A 27412-nucleotide genomic window follows, 5' to 3' on the forward strand; every position below is an offset into this window, starting at 1 on the left:
ACGACATTATAACTACTATCTAAAATTCGTCGCTCCAATCCTTGTGAAAACCCCCAAACATGCCTCCGCAAACAACTGTGACCTAAATTGCATATTTTTGTTTGACTCGACTATGTTTGGTATTGCTTTTAAAATAATTTCATCGCCATCCAAATTAAGCTAAGTTTGTGCCTTTATCATGTACGACTACTGAGAAAGAAATTATAAAGCAGAGGTTTTCACTTTTCGTTCAATTTCAGCACGCAATAAAAAAAAAGAAACACATTTTTAATTTTTTTTTTTTTTACGTCGCGTTCTTTTTACACTACTCTTTTACCCAGAATACTTTCCGTTAGAGGTATTTGCACTGAATTTGAGTTTTAAGCCTCCAAATATGCTAAAAAAGAGCAAATGCCGATGTTGGGTTTAGACAATTGTAGTGTGTGGCGTTTTTGAACCACTCTCAACCTCAATGTATTAAAAAAAAAAGCTTCGATATTTTTTATTGTTATATATATGCAAGTCGGTAAAGCAACATTCTAACCACTATTTATTATTCGTCGATCCAATCTTTGTAAAAATCCCCAAACATGCGCCCGCGAAAAGCTGTGACCTAAAGTGCGGATTTTTTTTAGTCGACTATGTTAAAGGGGCACTGACACCCCAAAGGTCGTATTTATTTTTATTGTCTAAAACGATGCAAGTTGTAGTCATAGACACGCAAAAAAAACCGCAACGCGAAAACAAATTTTCCCGCGCGCGCGCGCGCCTTTTTATTTTTGGCGTTTGATTTTCCCGCCTCTCGCCTCCTCGCTTCTTTTGATCGGTGACGTCAAAAATCAGGAAATTTAGAAGCTTTGTAGGCGACATCTCTATAACATTTAATTACGGCAATCTTAAAACATGTTTTTTAACGCAATTGCGAACGCACTACGGCCCTTCTTTTTGAAATACCAAAAATCGGGAGTTCGTTGTGGTGCCGTCTCCTGGATTTGTATCCTCCAACGGAAAACAGGCGACACCGCTCAAAACCGGTCCGCCGCAACGCCGGCGCTAGCCGGCGCTCGCTCCTCTCCTCCTCGCTTTGGGTCGCCATGGCAACAGCAGGGAGTGGTGACAGGAAAGTGGACTCTCAGGTCTCCTCAATTTTTGACGTCAAGGCACCGGCGCCGATCGCGCGGGAACTTCGAATTCGGCATTTGGAAATTGTTTTTTTACTTCACGAATACTGAATTCCCAAATCTCAAATTTTGAGGGTAATGTCCCGGCATAGTTTTCAATCGTTTCGGATAATAAAAAAAAATATGATTTTGATGTGTCAGTGCCCCTTTAAGCATTGCTTTTAAAATAATAGCACCGTCTAGAACCTTTCATTGCCTTCCAAATTAAGCAAAGTTTGTGCCTTTATCATGTACGCGTACTGAGAACTAAATTATGAAAGAGAGAAGATTTTTACTTTTCGTTCAAATTCAACACGCCATATATAAAAAAAAATCATGTTTAATTTTTTGTTTTTGCGTCGCGTTTTTTTAGCACTTTTCTTTTACTCACAATACATTCCGTTAGAGGTATATGCACTGGTTTTGAGTTTTAAGCCTCTAAATATGCTAAAGAAACTATTCTGTTTTGTTATCAACATGAATTTTGCATTAAAAATATAAAATTTCGCATTTAAAAATCCAGGTTTCCAAAAATGCATTTTACTCTAGTGTTTTACAATATTACACTTTGATTTTTCCAACGTAGTATATATTATGTAGCGTATAGGGTTTAGGCTTAAGGCCTCTCCAATCATGGCACCGGCGGAAATTGTCTGGAAATCCGCTTTCGGCAGTTGCGATTTTATAGTGTTTACACGTTTGGAATTGCAAACTTATTATTATTCGCCTAGCGACATCAATGTCTTTTATATGATTATTTATTAAACGTGGCTTAGATTATTATAATAAAGAATAAAAGGTACACCGATAACACATAAACCCGCTATCATCATTTGCTCTTTTTTTAGCATATGTAGAGGCTCAAAACTCAAAACTAATATACCTCTAACGGAATGTATGCATGCTAAAAGAAGGGTGTAAAAAAACGCGATGCGAAAAAAATAAAAAGTTTTTTTTTTATACATAGTGCTGAAACTGAACAAAAAGTGAAAACCTTTTCTGTTTCATAATTTATTTCTCAGTACTCGTACGTGACTAAGACACAAACTTTGCATAGTGGAAGTGGAAGCATGGAAGGTTCTACGCGTGGCATTATATTGAAAGCGATACTAAAACTAGTCGACTAAAAAAAATCCGCAATTTAGGTCACAGTTGTTCGCGGAGGCATGTTTGGGGAGTTTTACAAAGATTGAAGCGACGGATAATAAATAGTAGTCATAATGTCGTTTTACCTACTTGCATATATATTGCCGTGCGCGCAGCTGGCCAAGTAGACAGCGCGCGCGTGGCATAATGGTTATCGCGCTTGCTTTCCACGCAAAAGGCCGGCGTTCGATTCCTGGCCGCGGCTACTAATTTTTGTTGACACTGTAATGTGATGTTCTAGTGAATTCGAGAACCGTCTTGCTGATTCGAGGTTAGTATGTTTTACGCGCCGAACCTTCTACGCCGAACGATCCAGAAACCCACGAGGGTACATAAGGGATTCCGCAAGGCGAGCGGGGCCAGTTTCGCCCCAGCGTTCGACTCTGCTGCTACAGTGTACTGCTGCTACGCCGACTTCGACGCCCGCGACGCTCTGTTATTATCTTTTGTACCCTTTTATTTTTTTTTGGCACAAGTTCGCCACATTAAACGTTCATTTCTTCCTGTTAATTTCTTGTTTATTGGTCACCAGCCGTGACAATATCACATTAAAAAAATATAAACGCTCTCTTTTGAATACTTTGAGATTGAGAGTGATTGAAAAACGCCACACACGACAATCTTCAAAATCTCGTCGTTATTTCCCGCTTCTTTGAGATTTTTTTCTCAGAAACTAAACATGTCAGCACATTAAAATAAAAAGGATTGTTCTTCTTGGAACATGCGCTACAAAATATAAAAATTTGAAGAAAAAAAAAAAACGACTGCACCTCGTTGCCTGAATACAAATGAAACCGCCCAATATATATATATATATATATATATATATATATATATATATATATATATATATATATATATATACATATACATACATACATACAGATGCAGGGTGACGGTAGAAAACAAACCAGGAGGATTTTATTCAACGTTTCGACCTGAGGCAGGTCTTCATCAGGAATGCTTTGGTTGATTCCTGACGAAGACCTGCCTCAGGTCGAAACGTCGAATAAAATCCTCCTGGTTCGTTTTCTACCGTCGCCCTGCATCTGCGTCTTCTACGCCTTCGGCCTCCAAGCCAACATGCCTATATATATATATATATATATATATATATATATATATATATATATATATATATATATATATATATATATTGATTTATTTTTTTCCCGGAATGAAAAGAAATGACATATAACTTTTCAAGGAACGTCATTTGCTTCACACTGTAGTACACAAAACTTTTATTGAGTAAGTATACAGACTACTATATCTATCAAACTGCCACGAACCAAAATGGAAAGGCATCAAGAAAAGCCAGAAACGGAAGACCTTTCGCTCAGCAAGCCTAAGTACGTTATCAAACCAGTCTGTCTATAGCGGACGTGCAGATGAGATCCCCGACACCACTTCAAAGGTTTCGAGTTAAAATAACAAAAGAAGATTCCCAACACTGCCATATCTTTGCTGCTTCCGGTGTGTCATTTTTGCCTAACGTATTCCAGCGCTTGATTTCAAATCCCGCTTTCGCCAAAGCATCTTTCACCATCGTATCACTGAGAGCGAGAGATGGCAGCGTGATGCCTCCAACTTCGTATTCATGAGATCCAGCAATGATACCCAAAATCAGGTGGCCTCCGCGGACAACCAGATTTCCGATGTTCTGCATCGCTTTCTGAAACGAGCTTTCGTCAGCGCATGCGGCCTCAAGGCAATGGCTGCAAAGGACGACATCGAACATTTCCCTGTGTTCCTCTGGAAGGACTCGGGGGTCCAGGACATTGCAGGGGATAACCTTTTTGATGGCTCTCCGCGTTCTCTCTTCGATGTCTTTGGCTCCGCTTTTGATGTCCCTGCGTGTTCAGAGGAGGAGTACCAAGAATGAAGCAATGGTGATGGTGCAGGCTAGCTGGTGTAAATTGAGCATAGTTGTAAACCCGAGACGGGGATATGGACAAGGGCGAAAACACAGAATGACACGGACGAAGTCTCAAACGAAGCTACAAACTTTATTTCACTGGACAAACATATGTCATTCGCCACCCGTGGTCCCCCTCTTTTCCTCTTTCTTTCCTCAAAACCCCCTACACCCTTCCCTCTTCATTTTCCCAGGCCCTCGTACATTCCAGTCAAAGATAAGCTCACACGGCATCAACACAATACTGCCCATACATACACCGCGACACCCAGCAATGAAAAACTGGTTACCGCGCCAAGGAACTCGTCATCAAGGGCAAGAGGTGCCTCGTGATCGACCCGAACGTCACGGAAGTTGGGATTCGTATCCACTGGCTCCTGACCTTCGTGACCGACGGGGAGATTCGCGCGGCCTTCGAAGAATACGGGACTATCGTCAAGATATCCAGGGAGGTGTGGAAATCCCCGAGTGGGAACTATGAGGTGGAAACTTCAACCCGTTCCGCGCCCATCGTGCTCTGGGAGGGCACCACGAAGGACGAGCTACCAGACCAGGCAAGCCTCAGCTAGAGCACTATATAGCTCCTACGGAGCAGAGTAGCGCAATCCTTTGAACCTCGTGTTTTTCCGACAAGATGGCCGACAGAGCGGCTCGGAGCGAGTCACGTGGTACTCAGGGTTCCAAGAGGCGGCCCGCCCTATGGGAGAATACATGGAGATCGATACAACACGGCTGATTAAAAAATGAACGGCGAGTTCACACTTTTCAAAACTAGTCTGTCGTGAAGTTAGTAAAGCACTAAACACTTTATCAAAAGTTTAATAATATCGGATGCGTGTGCAAATTTTGAGAAGGCAATTTCCAAGGCAATGGCGTTTGAAGCAGACGATTTTTGCTCGCAGCGGAGATGGGCTTTTCGGGTTGGCCGGAGCGGGTCACGTGAATGGTGTGACGTCGCCGTGTCGTCTGCTGCATGATGCCGCTCAGGCAATTTTTTAAAAAAAGTTACGTCCTTGTATGGGACAAAACTTATCGCATATTATTCTAAAATGTTTCATTATTATGTCAAAAATGATTTCCATTCCGCACATCCCCACAAAACTGAAGAAACAACGATTTTCTCACGTTCTCCATGCATTTCTGACCGCAGTTGGAACCTCCGGGCGTTCGCCGCTAGTCGCCGAGAGACGGCGTTCTAGATTGCGCTACTCTGCTCCGAAGGAGCTATATAGTGCTCTAGCCTCAGCCGCTATCTGGTGATAGCCTTGGTGCCAGGCAGGCCGCCGCGGTGCCTCCGATGTAACCAGCTGGGGCACATACGGAGGCAGTGTCGGGCGCCGCGGTGTCGCCAGTGCCGTAGCTATGGCCACGGGGAGGCGGAATGCGTGCCCACGTACGCCGCGAAGACCCATCGCTTTGCGGATGCGGCACAAGACAACGATCTGCTGGACGACAGGGAAAGCATGGAGAGCAGCACGAACACTCGGCCACTGGATCTCCCACCGGCCGAGCCTCAGGATTCGCACGACAGCACGGACACCGCGCAAGGAGAGACCGAAGCAAACGGTGTTCGACAGGAGTCGGCTATGTGGGAGCCGACGAAATGGAGAAAGAAAAGAAACAGCCGAACAGCGAGAAAGGGCAAACGGCGCGTCAGCCGACAGCACCGGAACCGAGGGGACACAGGAGGAGAAAACGAACAATGCACTCCCTGAGAGGAAAGCACCCGGCACGGCGCCGGAGAAATCACAGAGAAGCGGCCCGCCAGCGCGCACAGCAGCTCCAATGGAAGGATCGCAGCCGGGATGGGATGGAGCCGCACCCAGGGACACGGCCAGAACGAGCGCAGTAGCGTCCGGAATGCAACAAAGAAAACCGAGCGGGGATCGCTACCGCCTTGAAAGATGAACGTGTCGTCGCTCGACGCGGTTTCTCTCCACGAGTGGGTTTAGCAAATATTGGTTGAGCTCCTCTCCCGGTCGGGATGCGTCACTGGCCAGCTGATGTTATTCACGCACAGAGTCACGGGGCTGGAGACCCTAGGAAGGACGGTGGAGCAGAAGCAAGCGAGATTTTTTGCATCACGGCACGAAGGGAAGGAAGAAGATCGACGGGCCACAGGACGTGGATTTGTCTGATGCCGAAACATGCGCCAGGATCCAGAGCTACAAATTTGGCAACGGAACTGCCGGGTGATGGGACGGAAGCAGGCCAGTCTCGGCTTGCGGGTCTCGCAAGAAACCGCACCCCCGGCGGTCATACAGCTACAAGAACCAGGGAGGAAACCGGGGAAGATCAAGGATTATGTGACCTTTGAGGGGGATCTCTACGTCGCTACGCGCGTGCATAAATTGTACTCCGCAACGAAGCATGATTTTGACGGATGCGGTGTCTTGTGCTGCTTTCTTACGGTCATAACAGCGAAAAATGGGGACAGCGGGGTTCTCGTTTTGAATGTCTTCGACAACCCGAAAAGCGGACTTTCGACGTAGGATCTCTGCGGCGGTGTGCAACTCTAGGGCTGCGATAATATCTGACTCTCAAAAAGCATGCAGGATTTACGCTCGAAGTATACAGGGGTGACCTGCGATGAAAATTTTAGCGAAGGCTAATGTTGTGGGGTTCATTTGATCTGGGCTCCAGACCATATGGGGCAAGCGGGCAATGAGGCGGCGAATGCCGCGGCCCGAGATGCGTTAAACCTAGACTCACCCCCGGCCCCAGAGGCATCGGATTATGAGCTACCCTATGAAAAGTTCTTGAAGGTCAGAAGGCAGGGTAGGATGGAGTTTCCTGCGCCTAGCAGGGAACTGACGAAGGAAGAAGAGTTTGTGTGGCGAAGACCGCAAACGGGCACGGTTATGACGCCAGTCCAGCTGCATGTATGGCACCCGGAACGCTTCGCGGCACCGAGCTGTCCTTTCTGCGGGGCACACTGAGCGGACATTCATCATCTGGCTTGGGTGTGTAAGAAGATACCAGGACTCGTGCCAAGATGTGATTTTACTCTTGAGAAGTGAAAAGCGGGGCTGAGGAGTGAGGAGGCCTGCGGGCCGAGATTGCTCATAGGCCGTGCTCTGCAAGCCGTCGCCGCGCTTGAAACCCCGGAATAGGGGCACCCACCCTCTCCTCGCCATCGTTACTTTCACCCCTCTTCCCTTCCCCACCTTTCCTGAAATAAATGTTTTTCAACAACCCAGGTCACCCAGGTTTTCCCAGACCAGTCAGCCGCAAAAACTTTTCGGCCTGCGTACTTAAGTGGACGGACGCGTGACTGATGCACTCGGCAGACGTCGTTATCCTGATCGTCTCTTTCACTAATCTTTTCATGTCGTTGCTTTTCCTTTTTAAGATCTTTACTTTTCCCCAGGCTGGAGAGCTGCTGGCGCATTCATTCAGGTCACTGAGTAGGCAAACAACAAAGATCGCGCTGTGTATCAGGTCAGCCTTCGACAACAATCAACACACCCTAGGATGATTGAAGATAAAGTAAGTAGGCAGGCGAGCTGGTTGATGGTACACATTTTTGAAAACCGGAGACGACGGACGAAGAACGGGACAACACACAAAACGTTTTGTGTGTTGTCCCTTTTCTTCGTCCGTCGTCTCCGGTTTTCAAAAATGTGTAACACCCTAGGAGCAAGACATTTGTACTCGCACTCTTAAAACTATGATGTTCAGCAACTTGCATCGGCACTGCACACCGAAATAGGTGAATATTATTTAGGTTTCAAAGAGAACATCGAAGCTGAGGATATGCTATGCAACATTTAAAACCCGTGTTCATCGTGATATTTTAAATCTTGCGTTTATTCGGCTTCTATAATCAAAATGCTAAGTTGCTCGGAACTTGAAGTGTGAACCGATGCCCAATCAGATGTTCGCAATTATGTCGCTCATAGCAAAAACCAACTCCGTATACTCTTTCATTTCTATGTTCAGCTCTCCGGTAAAATATCGTCCCAGACGGGGTCATAATAGTAATAGCCAGGGTCGATGGCGAGAAGCGAACTTCGGTAAAGGCGAGTGGCAAGGCGAGGGGAGATGCGTGGCTGAAGCCCGGAGAAAAGCTCACCGCAAAACCGGCGGACGCGGAGAAAAGCTGACCCGCCATTGAGCGTATCCGGAGAAAAGCTCACCGCTTTTTTTCCTTTTTATTGGGAGGCTATTGGATCATGCGTAACGTATATCAATTTATTATGATTGAAATTCGTCAGATTTGTAAAAAAGGCGCTGCCATGCTTCAACGGATGTTCCAGCGGGGAACGCAACATCACCAGCCACCTGGCATCTACGATGAGGCTCAGAAATTTCGTGCCAGCCGCCAGTCATCTTCATGCGCTGAAGTCCAGCACGGTCATCGCAGCGCTTGGATCGATTTCCGCGTCTGCGGTTACGTCACCTGTGAGACACTTACAAAAGGAGCTGCCACAGAATTTCATCTTCGGTGGGCGCGGCGATTGTCAAGCGAACATGTCGCCTAACTTCTGCTGGCTTTTCCTACTGGTTGGTTATACATTCGGACCATTTAGAAGTGGCGATATCGCGATTGTAGTTGTGCCGTGCCCACGGTTTTTGTATCATATTGCGCATGACTGTTTGTTAGTACGGGGATGTGGAGTCAAACCCGGGGCCTACAACTGAAGAAATGTTTCAGATAATCATTGACGGACAAACCGTGATTAAAAATAAAATTTCCGAGCTCAGGGCTCGACACAAGCGTAATGACAAAAAAAAAAAAAAAAAAAAAATGAAAGGCCTAACGTCTAAATGTACGGGTATCGAGAAAACGCTGAACGAAATCCAAACAAATACTATGCAGATTGATTCTCTGAAACAAACTGTAACCATTCTTGAGCAAATTATTATGAAACAAAATGCAAAAATGACTGATCTTGAGGACAGGAGTCGCCGTTCAAACCTTGTAATCCATGGCATCCCCGAAACGCTTAACGAATCCGATGATCAATTAAAAAGAAAAGTACTCGTTGACCTTTTTCAAAACCAACAGGGCGTTGCGTGCTCGTCCGTGGCGCGTCCTCACAGGCTTGGTAAACGTGGTTCCAAAAGACCGATTATTTTATACTTTCAGGATTACAATGAAAAAACAGAGCGTCTGCGGAATGCTAAAGAACTGAAAGGCTCGAAAGTGTTTATAAACAATGATTGCTCACAGGCTACACTCATGAAAAAAAAAAAAAAAAAAAAAAAGTCATGGGAGAGTGCCGGGCACGATAAAAATGAAGGCGCCCGTGTTTATCTATTTAATGCTATAAGCTTCACGTAAATGACGACGCATTTGTATGGGACGAAAACAAAAATGCACGCGCAAGTATTTCAACCCAGAAAAAAGCCACCCCTTCCAACTGACTTGCACCTAATCAATATCAGTTTCGACTTTTCAACTTAAATGCACGAAGTGTCGTCAACAAATCGCACGCACTTGAATCTATCCTTCTTATGCATTACCCGCATGCTTGTGTTATAACCGAAACCTGACTTACTGATTACATTAGTGACGGAGAGGTCTTTCCAGATCAGTACATTGTATCTCCTACTCCTGACTACTTGTGCAAATTATTTGACCATTTTTTTTTAGATTTAGGAGCAATAAAATAATCCTGGTTGGTGACTTTAATATCCCGCCCGTTGACTGGGCGAATATGTGTAGTTCATCTTCTCGAACAGAAATTATGTTTGATATGATGTTCGCCTTTGATCTGAAGCAGTTGGTAAAGGATCCAACCAGAGTATGTGGTACCGGTCACTCCATTCTTGATCTTGTTTTCGTAAACAATTCGCTTACTGATTGCACCGTATCTGTTGAACAGGGTATATCTTATCACTATTCGGTCCTCTGGACAAGTTTGCTTGAGCGCTTTTGACCTAAAAAAGGGTTATATATTCGCCTTTCAAAGACTTTTCTTGAGCTGACGATACTAGCATACTCGGCTATCTTGACATAAATCTTAATAATTTCAGTGGTACAAGTGTTGATGCCCTTTGGCTAAAATTTAAGCACTTATGTGAGTACTGTCTTGACAAATTTGTACCTACAAAATACAAGCACCTTAATCGTGATAATCCGTGGATTAATAGAAAAAGCACACACTTCGAATGCAGAATAAAACGAGCGAAAAAGGCAAGGCCGGTTAACTGTAATGTCACTAAAATGCAGAGCGATCTTCGTAGCCTAATTTCTGAGGCTAGGGACAGCTACTTCTCCGATACGCTTCAAGATTTTCTAAAACAAGACGCTCAAAAGTTTTGGCGCTACTTGACTGAAAAAAATAAACCCGTTGAGCAAATCATGGTACACGACACGCCCTCTACTGACCCTGGTGTAATAGCGTGTCATTTCAATGTGTATTTTCAGTCAGTTTTTTCTGATAACTGTAACCATGATTATGTCTTTTCTACCTTACCAAACTCAATCTGAGTTCATAACTTATCACGGCATAGTTTCTTCGTTGTTGTCATTGAAAACGTCAACAAGTGCTGGTCCTGATAAGATCTCAAACACGTTTTTACGACGCTACGCTGAGTCCATAGCCCATTTTCTTCTCATCATTTTTCGTACATCATACTCGAACAGCTCGCTACCAGAAGACTGGCGTACCGCCATAGCAGTACCTGTGCACAAAAAAGAGGATCGCCTAGTAGTTGAGAACCTACCGCCCCATTTCCTTAACTTCTTCTTCGTGTAAATTGATAGAGCATATCATCTGCAGTCAAATCAATAAACCGCTGGATAGCCGTAATCTTCTAACACAGTTTCAACATGGCTTTCCCAAAGGCTTATCAACTACGACCCAACTCGTTACCACCATCCATGAGTTTGCGCAAATCCTCGATAGGGGAAGTCAAATTGATGTGCTCTTTTTGGACTTCAGCAAAGCTTTCGATAAGGTGCCTCACGAACAACTGCTTTTTAAACTTGAACAGCTCGGTCTTCCACATGGTTTTGTTAACTGGATTGCTGCATACTTATCACATCGCACACACTCTGTTTCCGTCGGAGGTTGTCTCTCTCCAGTTCTGCCTGAAACGTCCGGGGTCCCCCAAGGGAGTGTTCTAAGTCCTCTTTTGTTCCTGGTTTACATTAACGATATTGTATCACTGATTGACACAGATGTCAATATACGTCTTTTTGCCTACGATTGCATTATTTTCAAAGTAATAAAGTCGAGCTCGGATAAGTTATTGTTAGACCATAGTTTGCAGTCCGATGCATCATGGTGTGATACCTGGAAAATGAAGCTTAATTCTGCTAAATCAACACTTTTACGAATTACAAAAAAAAAGCAAAAAAAAAAAAAAACCCTTTGAATTTATTTATAAGATCGCGGATACCCCGGTTACTGTGCAGTGGGAATGTAAATATCTTGGTTTACTCATATCAGACACACTTTCATGGTCCCCTCATATAAACCATATTTGTGCCTCGGCATCCAGGAAGTTAGGCTTCATTAGAAGAAAGCTAAAAGAGGCTCCGATTGAGGCTGCATGCTTACTATTCATAAGCAAGACCCAAGTTGGAGTATGCAAATGTCGTTTTGGAATCCATTCACTCAGAAAGACATGCGGAAGTTGGAGATGGTGCAACGTCGATCGGTTCGGTTCATTTACGGAAAATATAAAAGGATGGATAAGTCTTAACTTAAAAGGACGGATAAGTCTTAGCTTATAAGGATATAAGTCTTAACTTATAAGGGCTAACGGAATACACACCCTCCAGACCAGAAGGAAATTAGGACGATTAAAATTCTTGTTTCATATTAAACAAGGGCAGACTGGCATAGACCCATCGCAATATATTTCCTATTTAGAGTCCAGATCTACGAGGCACAGACATCAGTTTTCACTAACACCCATTTTTGCGCGTACTAACATGTTTAAGTTTTGCTTTTTCCCCCGCACTATTAGCGACTGGAACAGCTTACCTCTCGAACTATTTAACGACACCAACTTTGTACAAGGTTTCGAACGTCTTGATGATTAGCATGTTGCTTTGTATATTGCTGCACGTTCATCCTTTTCACATGGGCTTTAAGATTGTATAAACCTTCATGCTACATCTGGATAGATAATTTTTTATTACTGCATGATTGAACTACATGCTGCTTGATGGTTGCTGTCCTCGCCGAGACGCGCTTCCAGAGAGACTGTAACATCGAGAAAGCTTATTCCCAATTACACTGCTCGTGCATTAAAAAAAAAAAAGCACGGTGTGTATTGCAGGTATGATGACAAAATTATCTGCGGGCACGTCTCAGACATGTTCGAAGCACATGTTTGCTTTATACATTTGTGTGCTTGGAGCATGTCGGCAGACATTTATTGCATGACCGTCATACAAGGATGAAACATGCCTCAGACGGTGCATGCAGACTGTCGTTTGTATGATCAGTGGGACCACGTACTATGTGCGGCTTAGCCTTGTCCCGCCATGTCTTTAGCGTGAAGAAAATTTTCTCTTTCGGCTTTCTCTTTTGCTTCCTTTATTTTTTGCTGCCTTTTTTGGCCTTGTTACGCGTTCAGTGTTAGCGTTTCCCAAAGGGGGACATGTGTGGCGCTTCCCAAGGGTAATGCTAACGGACTTCCTAAAAGTTCACCAATGGATCTCCTGTAATTTGTTTCCCCTTGTTTTTGTACTCTGTCAGAGAGTGTCACACCCTTGGATACGGTCATCCATATCACTCGCGGAAAGAACCACATTCATACCACTCGTGGAAGGAACCTCATCCAAAATCACTAGTGGAGGGAACCGCATCCATCGTTTAACCTACACACACAGATCACAGCCCACGCACCGCTACTACGGAAAGCCAGAGCGAAGAAAAATCGGCGACGGCAGAGCGGCAACTGAACACGCCCGCATTCCATCCTGCCGCGGCGCAACACCTACTAGATAACGAAGCCGTAGTGCTGAATGAGATGGCATCATCACACAAGGCAACGCTGTGCACAGATTGGACACGAGAATCGCGTCATCGTTTGGCTCAAACTTGACCCGAAGCCGAGTGCTGACGCACCCCTCGTTTCCAATCTGTCTCCAGCGTTGTCCTTCTCTGATGATGCCATCTCATTCAGCAGTACGGCTTCGTTATCAGGAAGTGCTGCGTGGCGCCTCCTCCTGTCTGGCTCTGCGCCAGCTATGCGCCTGACTTTGACGAAACGAAAGGGCTCGTTTTGAGGTAAACCCGACGTTGTCTGTCAGTTTGTGGGCTCCGGGAAGAGGGGGAGAGGTTGCCGCGTGCTGACGTCAGCGCTTCGGACCAATGGGAGCGTTGCACGCGTCATACTCTACCCCTCCTTCTCCCTCTATCCCCGCCGCTGACGAACAAAAGACACTGCCGAGTTCTCGTCAAAACAAGCGTTCTAACGCTAACGCGTTAAAAAAAGTCATAAAAGTAGAGCCATTTGGAACTTTCAGCGATCGTGGTACCGCGGTGTGAGAAACGCTCATCCTCACTCGTGGATTGTCGGTTTCCGAATGAATGTGCTTGCTTACCCCTTCCTGACGTGGGAGTATCATGCAGGTACGAGTCTTATATCCGCTGTATTTCACAAAATTAGAATTACACGTCGCAGACCCGACCTCGTACGCTATTCTACGACAATCATCAGCCATTTTGATAGGAATTTGTGCGTCCCCTATAGGCCGTGAAAGTTGCGATTAATAAACTCGCATCTACAGTTAAGAATTATACGCTCGTACATTTTTTTCTAGCTAGTTTCCTTAGTTTTGGGCATCCACTCAGAACTGAATTCAGCTTGAGCGATAAGGGGATTCCAACACCAACGTCCTATTATCAACTGATTGGTTCGCGGCCCGCTGCCCCCCAAGCCATTTGAAGAATCTCCTGAGATTCTTCAAATAATGAATGACATGTGGCAAGAGAATAAGCGCCTCCATGAGGAGAACAAACGGTTGCATGCCCAAATGGAGAAGGTGCTGGCCCACCTCAAGGTCATGGGCGTCCCAACACCGGCGCCCGACGTGAACAAAGCTAAACAAGCCGCCCCCGGTGCCAGGTCCCGGTCTCGGGCTCACAGTCGCTCCCTCTCTCGAGCTAGAAAAACCACAGCAAGGTCTCAGTCGCACCACACAACCTCAAAACAGGCCCCTACAATCCCTTTATTAGGCGAGCACTCCAAGTATACGAGCGTGCTCAACATCATCCGGGGCGAGCGCCAAGCGGAGAATCATCGCCTCGAGCGGAGTCTCCGCGATGAATTCCATACTGTTACCACTGTCCTCTAAAAAAAAAGATGCAAAACATGCTAACGGAAATCAAAAAAAAAAAAAAAAAAAAAATTATAGATGAATGTTGAGCCCAAACGACGGCGACCTTCCAAAGCGCAATAGGTTTCTCACCGATCTGTATACAATAAAATTGCCGGAGCTTTGGTCAGACAGGAGCCTTGCTACGCGAGAACATACGGCGACTACGACCTCTGGCCATTTTACTGCAGGAAACTCGAGGCAGCTGTACGCTTCCTGGCTATACAGTATTTCAGAAACCATCCATCACGCACCTATACAAGGGACACTCGCAGCCGTTAGCAAAAGGCCAAGCGGCGCTCCTAATACGCGCTGACTGCACAGCTGCAGCCTTAGACTTACCACACCTTTGCACAGAGGTGCGTGAGATCGTTGCTGCTAAAGTCCGTCCTCCTGGACAACAACCTTTCATCATTGCATCCGTCTATTATCGCCCTTTTACAGGTAAGCATGCAGACGACGACTTTGCATGACTTAAGAATTTGCAGGTGCACGCAAACGGGACGCCTCTTCTAATTGGCGGCGACTTCAACGCCCGTCATCAACACTGGGGGTACCCAAACGCGAACACCAGAGATAAATCTCTGGCTGACGCTATTGAACTCACAGAACTCGATATTGGGAACATCCCGGGCACCTACACGCGGATTGGCCTCCATGCTAAACAACAAGATACCTCTCCCGACCTCACGTTGTCAACAACGAAACTCACTTGTCACTGGGAGCTCGCGACTGCCAGCTGGGGTAGCGATCACTTTCCAATCTTTATCACTTTGAACCGAAAGAAATTCAGAATAAAAATCACCCGCCGGATTAAAAATTGGGAACTTTTTCGGAGGCATCTTGCTACAGATTTTAACGATTTTTCGACCTTCGCCTCCGTTCTAGAGCAGACCAGAATCACGGCCTCTGAAGAGATTACTTGCGACGACACGGTTGGGCCCATTGATGCACATCTGGCCAACCTATCGAAAAGGGCACAGTCTCTTACTATCAAGGACAGACACGGAGGCAAGTGACACAAAGACCTCATGCGCCTAAAGGACCATTATAATGTCCGTATCCAATATCAATGCCAGCTCGAAACATCACGCTGGTAGGACACCTGCTCTAAACTCAGCCATGAACCGGGCCTACGGCATCTCTTGGGAATCTTACGCTTTATGCTAAAGCGGAAGAAAGGTGCCTCTCCTCTCGATGAACTCTTTCTCCGAAACGATCCCATCGAAGTGAAAGACCACGTTATTCGCACTATTTTCCGCACGCGCGAGCCAACCCCCTCCACCGCTCCCCGAAATGACCATCTCAACGCCACATGAAGCTCTTGAACAGCCTTTTTCTCCCGGCGAGCTCATGCCAGCTCTCCGACAAGGGAAGGCTCGCTCAGCACCGGGGCATGATCGTATCACTTGGCAAGAACTCCGCAACCTGATCGAAACGGCTTTGCGTCAGCTCCTTGAAATTCTCAACGAATCCTGGGCATCTGCGCAAATCCCAGACATGTCTCAAACTAGCTTTGATCTATCCAATCCATAAACCCGGAAAGGACCCGTCCACACCGAGTAATTTGCGCCCCATATCCCTGACTTCTACCGCTTGCAAACTTATGGAGCGAATGATCCATACCCGCATTGAACACTATCTCCAATATGTACAACCCGGCTCGCACCCGACGCAAGCAGGTTTCCGGCCTGGCAAGGGGACGCACAATTGTCTGTGTCTATTACGCTGTGTCATTAACCACCGAAGTTGGAAAGCGCTTCCCGACTATATCTTAGCCTTAGACATGCGTAAGGCTTTCGTTAACGTTTCAAAGGAGGCCATACTCCAAGCATTAGCGCAGCGCTACCCAAGCCAACGCGCCCAAGAGTGGATTCGCTCGTTCCTCCAACAGCGACCTATTCAACTCAATGGAAAGGCCTCGGGATGGGCTCCGAAAACCTATTTCTTGGGGTCCACCCTCGGACCTTTGCTGTTCAATCTAGCAATGACACGGGTGGCCCAGCGGCTGGAACGTGACACTGCAGCCCGTTTTACTATATATGCAGACGATGTTACAATTTGGACTGAAGCAGCGGATTACCCGGACAGTCAAACAATGCAGATCGAGCTACAGGCGGCTGTCCTCAGCGTCTCGCAAACTCTCGAGGAGCTGGGTCTACAGCTATCCCCGAAAAAAACACAAAAAACTGCTCAGTGTAGATGGCAAGCACGTGACAAACCCCGCTCACCAAATTACCCTCGACGTTGGCTCGCAGGACATCCAGTCTAGCAATTGCAAGGTTCGCATCCTAGGGATTCAGATCGCCAGCTGTAATAGCCCTAAAACGTGGACTAAACATCTGCGCAAAAACTGGTCCCCACTGCTACACACCTTTAGACGGGTCCCCAATAAATATGGTGGAGCCCGGCAGCAATCTTGTCAAACACTGGCGCGTGCTACGGCTGTTGGCCGGATACTATACGGTACACCAGCCTACGACTGCACCCCAAGCCTGCTACGAGATATAGAACGCCTGCACAGGGCCACGCTGCGCAGCATCGCCTGTCTGCCCAAACACGTGCGCAACGACAGGCTCTTGGCCACGGTGCCAATACCTCTGATAGATGTCATTATGGCTGAAGCACGTAGCCAATGTACCTCTAGATTAGAAAACACCTTACAAGGGCGAGGAACCCTAGCATGGGACCTTCATCGTCACGTGGTCTGGAGCGGTCCTGATGAAGCTTCGCCGTGGGATAGCCCCGTCATCAACCTAAAACCCATCAAAGCGATACCTACACAAAATTCCGACCTCCGTAACCGCATAGCCTACCAGCACCACAACGCTGAAAATAATGGACACATTCACATTTACACTGACGCCAGTTTTTTGGCGGACCGAGCCGGGTTAGCGTGGCATTGCACCTCTCGACTAGAGCTCACAGGCACTCATGCTTGTACTCTACCGCAAGGCACCACCCTGCAGGCTGAACTATTATCAATCTGTGGAGGGACCTCCTCGATTCCCACCCTCTCTGATCTTCAAAGAGAACAGACGCTAACGCGTACATACCGAATTTACACGGACTCCGTCGCAGCTCTAGAAGAACTGTCAACACCAACGACCGAAGATGCTACTGCTGTTGAAATCCGTAAACGCCTTCAGATGCTTCAAGACTCGGGCGCGGATGTTCAGATCCTCTGGACGCCAGCCCATACATACCGGGGTCCCAGGAGGAAATGCTGCAGCACATGCAGCCGCCACACAGGCACGTGGGAGCAACGTAACTACAACCCCACCCTCCTTACACATCCCCTTCGCAAATCCTTTTTTGACCTTGATGACGGCTCGGAGTTCTCTCCACTATCTACGTACGCGTATCCGCAAAGATAGTAAGGATCGCCTGCAGAGGGCGACACCCGAAATCCTTTTCTCCCCCACCGACAAATACACGCGCGCACAAGAAGTATTTCTTAACAAAATCATGACTAACGCTGCATACACACCACACATTATTCAAAAATGGCTCCCTATCGACCTCAATATTCCCCTGAGCTGCCCTCACTGCCAGAAGGTAGCGAAAGCAGACCTCCTTCACCTTATATGGCATTGCTCCGCATTCACGACCGGCCGGACACGATTGTACACATCCCTCCTACCGACCATGCAACCATTGTTCAACACCTCTTTGATCAACCAGCCAGTAGATACCTTCTCGCCACTTCTGGTAGCGTTAGCGGTCTGACCAGAATGGTGTAGGCTGGCTCACTCTTTCTTTTCGACTGCTCCAGGATACCCTGCAAGACTTAGGTGCTGCAGAAGACACCGAAGACCAAAGACGGCGGAACTGATGCCACTTTCGTAAAAACCAGACACTCCCCTTCCCCTCCCTCAACCCTCTTACCCCCCACAGTGGCCTTGTGCCATCCTCCCTTCCAAAGGATCAATAAATAAATAAATTTGTATAAAACTATTCACAATGCTTTGAGTGTTTCACGGACGCGTTCAGCCGGTCGGGTAAACAATAAAGAGCTGGAAATGCCCTTCCTTACGTGTGTCCTTCCAAACAGGCTAGCGATTCGCTGATATGGGACCAGTCAATGGCGTCAGGCGCCTTTTGGATCCATTTCTCGACTTCAAGCCTGTTCGCAGGCAGGAAGTCGCTGAGCACGATATCGTTCATCCTTCTCGCAGCCGAGAAAACGTTGTGGACGGTGGGGCCACAACCGACGTCCAGGAGTTTGCACCCGCTGACTGATACTGCAGAACAAACAGAAGACAACCTGCTCGTCAAAATGGCAACACCACACCTAGTTAACCCAGAATTAGCTGCTCGTTTGCCTGGTTAAGCAGAAAGTCATGAAATTGAGAGTGGACTACTCTAGGGTGCCTCAGTGCTCTTCTTCTTAGAGTGATGCCATATTTTGTAGCACCCGATGCCGGCAGTACGTGCTCTCTGGAACAATACAAAGAAATAGCCGATAACAAAATGTCGTCGTAGCACTGTCAATGTCAAGAGCTCGGGCTGAGAAACGCGCTTTAACGCGATCCGGAACAGAAAAGAAACAAAAGCGTTCGTAACAGAATGGTCAGATGAAATTATCAGCCTTAGCAGAGCGTACTTCAAGGCAGCCTATACTTCGTTTCACTTTAAGTCCAGACGCAGCAGACTATACGAGCTCTTGAAATCTATCAGATAGCGTCAAAAGCGTGCCATTATGGTGTTCGTCAAGTTTCCGTACGTGTTCTATTGCGGCTGAACCAATCATAAACTAAACAAGGCCTAGTGACTTCCGCTTTTGACGCTGCTTGATTGGTCCCAGTAGCTCGTTGCGTCGGCTTCGTCTGGACTTAGGTTGAAACGAAGCATAGACTACACAAGCGGCAACCAGTTTCTTTTGTTCCAGACGGACAAAAACTGGAGGTGCAGCACCTGTTTAGGAATAAATTGAACAGATATAAGCATATCGCGTATGCATTAAAGGCCGGCGTACAACCTCGATTTTCTGCAGGAAAGATAATCTTCTTAGCGGTCCCTCTACTAAACAGTGGGGGGAGCCAAGTTGGGACAAGGTAAAAAGTGGAGTGGATATCTGAAAGAAGGAGGCGGGCCAAAATGGAAAGCGCGAAGTGTACGTCGGCCTTTAAAGTCCAACGTACGTACAGCCTTGGTTTTCTACAAGGATGACAATCCTCTCAGCGTCCTCCACACCTAAACTGCGAGGGGGCCGTGTTGGGGCAGGGTAAAAGTGGAGAGGATGTAGGAAAGGAGGAGGCGGGTAAAAGAGGAAATCGTGATGTGTTCGTCGGTCTTTAAGGGCCACACTGAACGAGAATACATAAAAAGAATGCATTACCCGCTGGACTCACGACAATTTACGCAACCTGTATTGTTATCGCAGACACTGCTCTTGTAGACCAACTCTAAGTGTCTGCAGGCCAGGGGTTTCCCCAGGAATTGAAATTAGGGGGGGGGGGGGGTCTAAATATTTAGGGGGGGGGGGGAGTTGGGGGGGGGGGGCATTGAGAATAGAGGAGTTATTGCGAAATAAGGGGGTGCCTTCAAAAAAAAACAAGGGAGGTGTACACCCCCCCCCCCCCCCCCCCTTCCTATGGTGTGTGTAGGGAAACGACTGCTGCGGGTGAAGTATTATCCCGTCCTGTGCGTGAGCACATTTATTTTACAAATTTTTTATTCCTTTCTGCCCTTCCCTTTAGCCAGTTAGAACACGGACCTCGGCGTAATTACCAGTGCATTTTCCAACGCAAATTTCTGTCTAATTTAGATGTGCTCATAGCAGAGATAATTCGGAGTGTAGTTCTGCAGCCGCAATGTGGACGACGGTGGACGAATTTCCGGTTGGTGTATTTTGCGTGAAAGCTCGTTGCATGTACGCGAAGTTAACTCTCGCACGCCTGCGGTCACACCTGCATCTTGATCACACGACGAGAAAAAATGACGGCCCCCTAGAGTGTCTCGATGCATGATAAGCTGAAGTCACTGGATCCTGGGAAAGTAGCGCCATTGCTATCCTTGCTTGCTAGCAGAACACTAACAGACACGCGGAAGAAAAAAATCACGAAAGGTGAGTGGTTGATAGGTTTGAGTTGCCATGTCAATCGCCATTTCGGTCCCTTCAAATCTTCGAAGCTTCCGAAGGGTCGTTTTGAACCAGTCGCAGCAAGATCTCTATAGAGTATCATCGCACTGAAAGCTTTCCTCGCCAGTATAAGCGTCTTTGGCACCGCGTACGCGATCCACACATCAATCATGCTTATCTCCACAGATCGCTTACAACGATATGGGTCTTCTTACTCATTTAAAGACAGGGACGTTTCTTTCTTTCTTTTTTTTTTTTCAATGCCTCCGAGCACCGACGCCGCACATGGTGGCGGTACGAAGATGTACGCTCATGTCGCCGGTGTGCGAATAGCGAAATCTCGGTGTATACGAGACACGTCACTTTCAAGCTACCCGTCACCGGCGAATTTAGAAAGGATCACCAAAAGCGAAGAGGTTAAGGAGAAACTACTCATTTAATGGACCAAAATGGCGACCATACGGGGAGCTTGGCGGCGTTTTCTTAGGATGACTTTATATTAAGCCACGAAAGTAACGTGTTATACTCGGAGACAAAGTGCATTTAGTGGCAAGCAGCAGTCGCACTGCTCGTGTACGTACAAAAAAAAGCACGTGGTGTTGGCGGCAGGCATGATGAAAGAATCATCTGTGGACGGGCATCAATTATGTTAGAAGCAGCTTCGTATGTATGCTTAGAACATGTCTGCATGCAGTTTGTGTTCGACCAATTTGACCGTCATACAAGGAAGGCCACAGATGGTGTCCGCGGACTGTCTTTTGTATGTTGTATCAGCGATGTGACCTCGCCTTCAGGGTGTTGGCAGGTCGCGCCGTTGCACGTGACGCGATACTTCTTTTTTTTTTTGCTCCGAAGCACGTGAGGAGCGCCTCTCTGCTCGAACTTTGACCAGTACGACGGCGCCATTTTCTGTCAATCTATCGGTATCACCGCGCTCGGTATGTATTTTTTCTGCGATCGCGTGCCGTCAACGTCAAACCCTGCAATGTGCGACACCGCCCGCAAAAGAAGCCGTGTAGATGCTGGAGGCGCGTGTGCATAACCTCGATCGGCACTCAAGGAGCGCACGCGCACGGTCGCCCAAGGCTTTTATTGTACTGGCATACTTAAGACTACCTAAAACAGCGCACAGGAAGAAGAAAATAGAAGACAGGAAAGAGCGCTGTTTTAGGTATGTCTTCTAAGTACCAGCCAACGTTACTAAACCACCCAGTTGGGAAACTCGCCGTAGAAACCTGGGTCGCTGGCGTCCACCGAGACCGAGCTAAATGCGACAACAGCGCCACTCTTTATCGTTTGTCTCTACTGTGGTCACCTTGAGCTTTTTGAAAGCCTGCTTTTGCGTAAAAACAAACGGAAAAGACTCTTTTTCTATGAAATTTATTAGAGTTTAGTACAAAAAGAGGGGGCGCGTTATGTTTTTAAAATCTTTAGTTTGCAGGATTTTGCGGCACAATTAATATTGTTTTTATACAACCATGCCTCAGCGGGGCTTTCAGGTAGCGCGTCCCGACCTAGGTGCATTTTAACTTCGGTTGTCCGATGCGGCGCCATAGAGTAATATAGTAAACGTAAAGAGAGGACACAGGAGCCGATTCGCGGCCCAGATAGTGCGTTTAATACCCTCCGCTAAGTGGCGCTTTTCTGCAACTTGGTTAAAATTAATTAAAACTCTTTCTGTGAGAAGTATTTATTTTTTAAAATTGCAATGCTTTAAAATTGTTTGAAGTACTTAAAACGACTAAATAGTTTAAATTGAATACGTCACAAAAACCACGTGATGAATGGCGCCTGCCATGGCCTGCCTGCCTGCACGCCGTTGCCTCTGCTCGTCCCTGCGTCGTTCGTCTGTGCCGTGCGTGCCGTCCATCTGTGCTTTCTGCTGCATCATGTTCGGTCGACTTTGCATCAATCAAGGTGACGCATGACCACCCGCGTGCTCGCATGCTCGGCGTGAATTCAAAGAGCCGGTTGGTTCGAGCTTCTCGCGCTGTTGTTTCTGCCGGGCTGTCTGGCTGCACTTGAACGTGTGTGCATGTTGATTTTCGATGAGATTGTTTTAAAAAAAAGAATATAACTTACGACCCTACACACGACATTGCCCATGGGTTCACAGATGACGGTGTTGAACGAACCTCTAACATTGCAAATAGAACCTTGGTTGTTATGCTGTCTGAAATTTCCAGGAGGTGCGTTTAGCCCCTTGCCTACACTGTTGTGCACATTTCAACAACGTCTTCTGTTTAACGCAGTCTCCTCATTTCTCTCATTCGGGAGCTTAAAGGGGCGGTGCAACGATATTCAATTGGAATGTTTTTTCACTTTACACGAGCTTACTGGCACTGGTGGGACTCAAGGATACTCGCACGCAACGCCACTGACCAAGAAACTCCTTTGTTGCGCTGTAATTTCGAGGACAAAACCGAGTGTTTTCACTCAATCTCTCCTTCGAAAAACCTGATGACGTAGCTGCGCGGTAGCAGTACCGCCCAGTGACGATATTTGAATACGGCTCATAGATTGGACCCGAGCATGGCGTGGACACTCGATTTGGGCTCGTGATAATCAATAGCTCGAGAAACATTCGGGTAGTGTCCTGTGTCCAATCGCTGCAATGACAACAACAGCCGAACCATAACAATGTATGGAACTCAGCGCGTGTCCTGTGCCATGCCAACTCCAGCGCATGGCTATGATCAACATTGGTGGCATATAATCGGCTCCAGATCACGGGGCCGCTTGTTCTGGCTGCCAGTTAAGGGGTGAACTCTGCTCGTTTTTCTTTATTTTTTTTCTGCGACTTCAATTGCGTGTGGTGAAAACGAACGGGTATTTCACAGATCATTAACGTCAGGGATTCGTCCTAAGCGGTATTTGAGCAAAATGGAAATATCAGTGCATCGCCCCTTTAAGACTGTTGGCTTCACAGTAAAGGCTGTGGTCTGTGGTTAGGGAGCTTCAAACGTAAGCTTGGTGTGTGTGATGATAAGCCATTTTTTGAAGTTGACAACGAACACGTTTACTTTGTTTTTGATGTTCCGCACCTTCCGAAAACAACCAAGAGCAATCTCCAAGCCCACAAATTTTGCATTGGAAATGAGGTCGTTGAGTGGTCTTCTATTGTTGAACTTTATTGTTCTATCCATGAGATAAGCTTGCAATTGGCTCGAGACTTACTGAGAGACACATTTTTTCAAGAACCTTTCTGTAACATGGAAGAAAATTGTGCCCCACAGGTACTGAGTGCCTCACTCTTTCTTGCAATCATATCCGTTGTTTATGCCAAGGATCTTCCTGAGGCAGTCATGGCTACAGCCTATTTCTGTGATACGATATACATACTTTTTGATTGTCTAAATAGCTAAAAAATTCAAGAAGACAGGGCAAAAGTTGCGTCATGCAATTCTGAAGGGAGAATCTGAAATACTTGATTTTCTCCACCAGTAACTCGGATGGATTTCAGCATGGCAGTTCCAAAGTAGAAGGCAGCCATAAGCCATCATTGGGTGGCAAGTTACTATAAAAAGTGTCCTCATGCTCTGGGATGAGCTTTCAGGCAGCCATGACTTTAAGTTCTTACTCACACGACGCCTGCAGCAAGACACACTTGAAAAAGTTTTTGGAGCTATATACAACAAATGCTGGGCTGCTACACAAACCCAAATTTGCAGCAGTTCACCTCAGGACTAAAACACCTCCGGATAAAGAAACTGTTTTAACTGTCGGACAATGAAAACGTAGAGGATGACAAGGCTGACCTCCTAAAGGAGTTCCAAATATCTTCGCACCATGAAAGTTTAATTTCAGACGTTGTGGAATGTCTTCCAATTGATAACTTCCCGCCTCTAGAGGATATTTCTGAGCTTGCATCAGACATCAGGTCTAACATAATTGATGACTCGTCCACTTTTTTATTACGTTGGGGGCTATTTTATCAAGCTTTTGCTTGAACAGACAACTTACAGCTGTGGCTGTTCACAGCTGCTATCGGATGAGTCTAATAACCTGACCAGGCCTCACCAGTACTGTCTTGTTCCTAAAGCAAACCATGTGCCTGGAAAATTCTTCAGGAACTTAGTAGTACCATCACAAGCTGCCTTTCAATTCATTCAGGAACTAGAAAATCACTTTCTTCCCATAATAGAGAGTGTGACACATGTTCGAGGAGTGTGTGCCGCCTTGTATAGCACACTTTGAGGTCTGGGTGGTTTTAGCCTTTGCCCAGAGAAGTACCACAAAGGGTTTTTAAAATTGTTTTGCAGAATACGCTTGTGTTGACATGTTTGATTGCTTAATTGCAATTTGGACAAAGTTCGGTTGCACTCTTCAGTTGCTAGTAAGAACGAGACAGGTTTAACTGTTAATAGTGTATTCACAGAGGCGGTTGCCAAACCAAAAACAAAAAGTGCTTATTAAGTGGGCGGTGCAGCTTGCTCTCCAAATATTTGTTTCCCCTTTTTCCAGCGAATGTGTATCACGGCTCCCTAACAAAAATATTTGTCCACTTTCTACAAAATTTCGATAGAAAATAGTGTATAGAGGCTAAAAATATTTGAAAGAAAATGTATCCACTTTTGTGTCCACTGTCCATAGTTCTTCAGCCACTTTTTTCTGAAGCCATATTTCTTTTCTGAACAATTTCGGGGAATGTTTAGGGACGTTGAATCTTGTCAGATTTCGAATAGAGTTCTCATTGTATGGTAATGGCTCGCCCGCAGTGAGTTTGAGGCTATGCAAATTGGTGTTTTTTTATATTTGCCGGAAATCGGGAATTTGTACTATCCGGTGTGTGCTTCGCACTGTTATTATACTCTTATGACTGGTAATGATAGCAATGTCTTATTTATTTTTGCACTTACTTCCCGTACCCTAGTCGGCGTGAAGGTGAATGTATCATGCATCATGTTGTCCGTGGAAAGGTTTTGTTAACTTGGTTCCGCTACGAATCTATTACGAAGTGTGCGATATGCCGAAGTCCTTCATATTCATTTATTTTTGTGAGTATCGATCTCTTTCATATAAAACATGCAGAGCTTCTGAAGTAAATCATGTATACATGAATGTGGTCCAATAAAATGTGTTCGAACCACTTACTGTTGTTGACCCCAAAATGCTCCACCAGCCAGGAGTCAATGCGGCGATTGTGTAGCTTCAATGCTTTACAATAGAAAAACAACAAGAAAGATATATACTTCTGCTTTGTGAAGTAAGTTGGAATATTGTTTGACACATTTTGCACGGACCGTTTCGTAAAAAATAAAGCAAAAGTGCGTCAGTATTCAAAAAAAAAAAAAAAAAAAAAAAAAAACCCAGCGGCTTTGGGAGTCAAGGAGCTCCCGAGAGCCGAGCGAGGCGGGGAGGAAAAAGAGAGAGAAGGGTACCGGAGAACCGGAGCAGAAACGCCCAAACCGAAACCGAAACTAACTTGACCGGAAACGGAATCAGATTATACTTAATACCGCCAACTAGGAGCGCTACCTGTCACTGGTCTATCTGGGCCGCTGGGGCCTATGGCAGTGTCCGCTCTTTACCTTGTGTATATTACTCTATGGCGGCGCGTCCGCCGGGGAGACGGGGGTGGCACCGCTGTATCTGTTCTTACAGCCAAAATAGAAGTCACGTGCAGTTCCTCGAGTGGCCGCTGCGGGAGAAATGGTGGCGTTGTGTTCGTCATTTAGCTCGGTTCTCGGAGACAGATTGGGGCCACTTTTTCAAAGCTGTCTCTATGGGAGTTTCCCAAATGAGTGTTTTAGTAACGTTGGTACCAGCGCTCTTTCCTGTCTTCTATTTTCTTCGCCCTGTGCTTGTACGCTGTTTTAGGTATGTCTTCAAAGTGCCAGCTAACTCAACTTTCTACGTCATTATACTAGAACCAAAAGTTGTCCCCAGTGGCGTAGCCAGGTTTTCGGGGGTGAAGAGGCTGAGGTACCTCTACCTGGTATTTCTATTACATGGGGTGCGGGTCACAATGCCTCTGTATTGTGTAGGATAGGCGGACAGGCTGAATTCGGGGAAGGGGGGGGGGCGATGAATTTCATAAGCCCCTCCTCCTGTCTAAGCCACTGGTTGGTCCACGAGCACGATGTAGACTTTTAGCCAAACACACTTACGAACGTCAAATATATCGTGAAGGTGCTTCTGTTCAAAGATGTATACAGGTTTGATGGTCTCCAATACTTCCTTGTAGGCTTTCGAGTCAAAATCACGCCTGTAACTTTCCATCACTTCCTCCTGCCGATTCATGATGTTCACGTTGCGTAGTTCGACTCTGCTGAAGGTTCTGTTCTGTAAACATATCACAAATTCAACATTCAGAGACTTTTCTGGGTCACAGGACAACAACGAACATATTCTAGCTCCACGGACAATTGAATGCCAAAACGGCGTAGAAACATTTGACCCAAACAGCCTTGGGCCCTAGCACGAACCAATATTCTTCCTCGTTTATTGTGCATTTAGCTAATGTACCACGACACTCTGGCCTATTTATTACGATGGTATTAAATAAGCCAGAGAGTTGTGAGGTCGCGACGGCGCTTCAGGCGCACTTCCAATCGGGGGTGGGACACAAAAACGCGGGTGAACCAGTCATTGCTCTGGTGTTTGGGTAGAATCTAGCAGACACTTTTATTGTCGTCAGAACGACGGATAGCATGTCTAGATTGGAGCTGCACAGAAAAAGCTGGGAAAGGTGCCAAGATTAGTTGTCATGTGTTGCCCGCCCGATCCGTTTGATAACGTGGTTAGGCGCCCCCCAGAAGGGAAAGCTCAACAACGATCACCTGCACGATCAGCTGCGCGCGGCAAGCATTTTGCTACGCTTTACACACGCGCCA

The 27412-nt window shown here is 46.3% G+C and overlaps 1 protein-coding gene across 1 annotated transcript; it reads right to left on the reverse strand.

The window, feature by feature from the left end:
• Nucleotides 1–3497: 3497 nt before the first annotated feature.
• On the reverse strand, nucleotides 3498–27031 carry LOC115333079 (nicotinamide N-methyltransferase-like). Its single transcript, XM_029995620.3, has 4 exons — nucleotides 27005–27031; nucleotides 26687–26861; nucleotides 18528–18735; nucleotides 3498–4138 (listed from the first exon to the last, which is right to left on the reverse strand). Exons 1-4 carry the CDS (start codon nucleotides 27029–27031, stop codon nucleotides 3697–3699), a joined length of 852 nt encoding a protein of 283 aa, XP_029851480.2. The 3' UTR covers nucleotides 3498–3696.
• Between the last annotated feature and the right edge of the window lie 381 nt (nucleotides 27032–27412).

The sequence above is a fragment of the Ixodes scapularis genome, unplaced genomic scaffold (assembly GCF_016920785.2).
Source record: "Ixodes scapularis isolate PalLabHiFi unplaced genomic scaffold, ASM1692078v2 PGA_scaffold2__306_contigs__length_199485367, whole genome shotgun sequence".
In the NCBI taxonomy this organism is placed as follows: Eukaryota; Metazoa; Arthropoda; class Arachnida; order Ixodida; family Ixodidae; genus Ixodes; species Ixodes scapularis.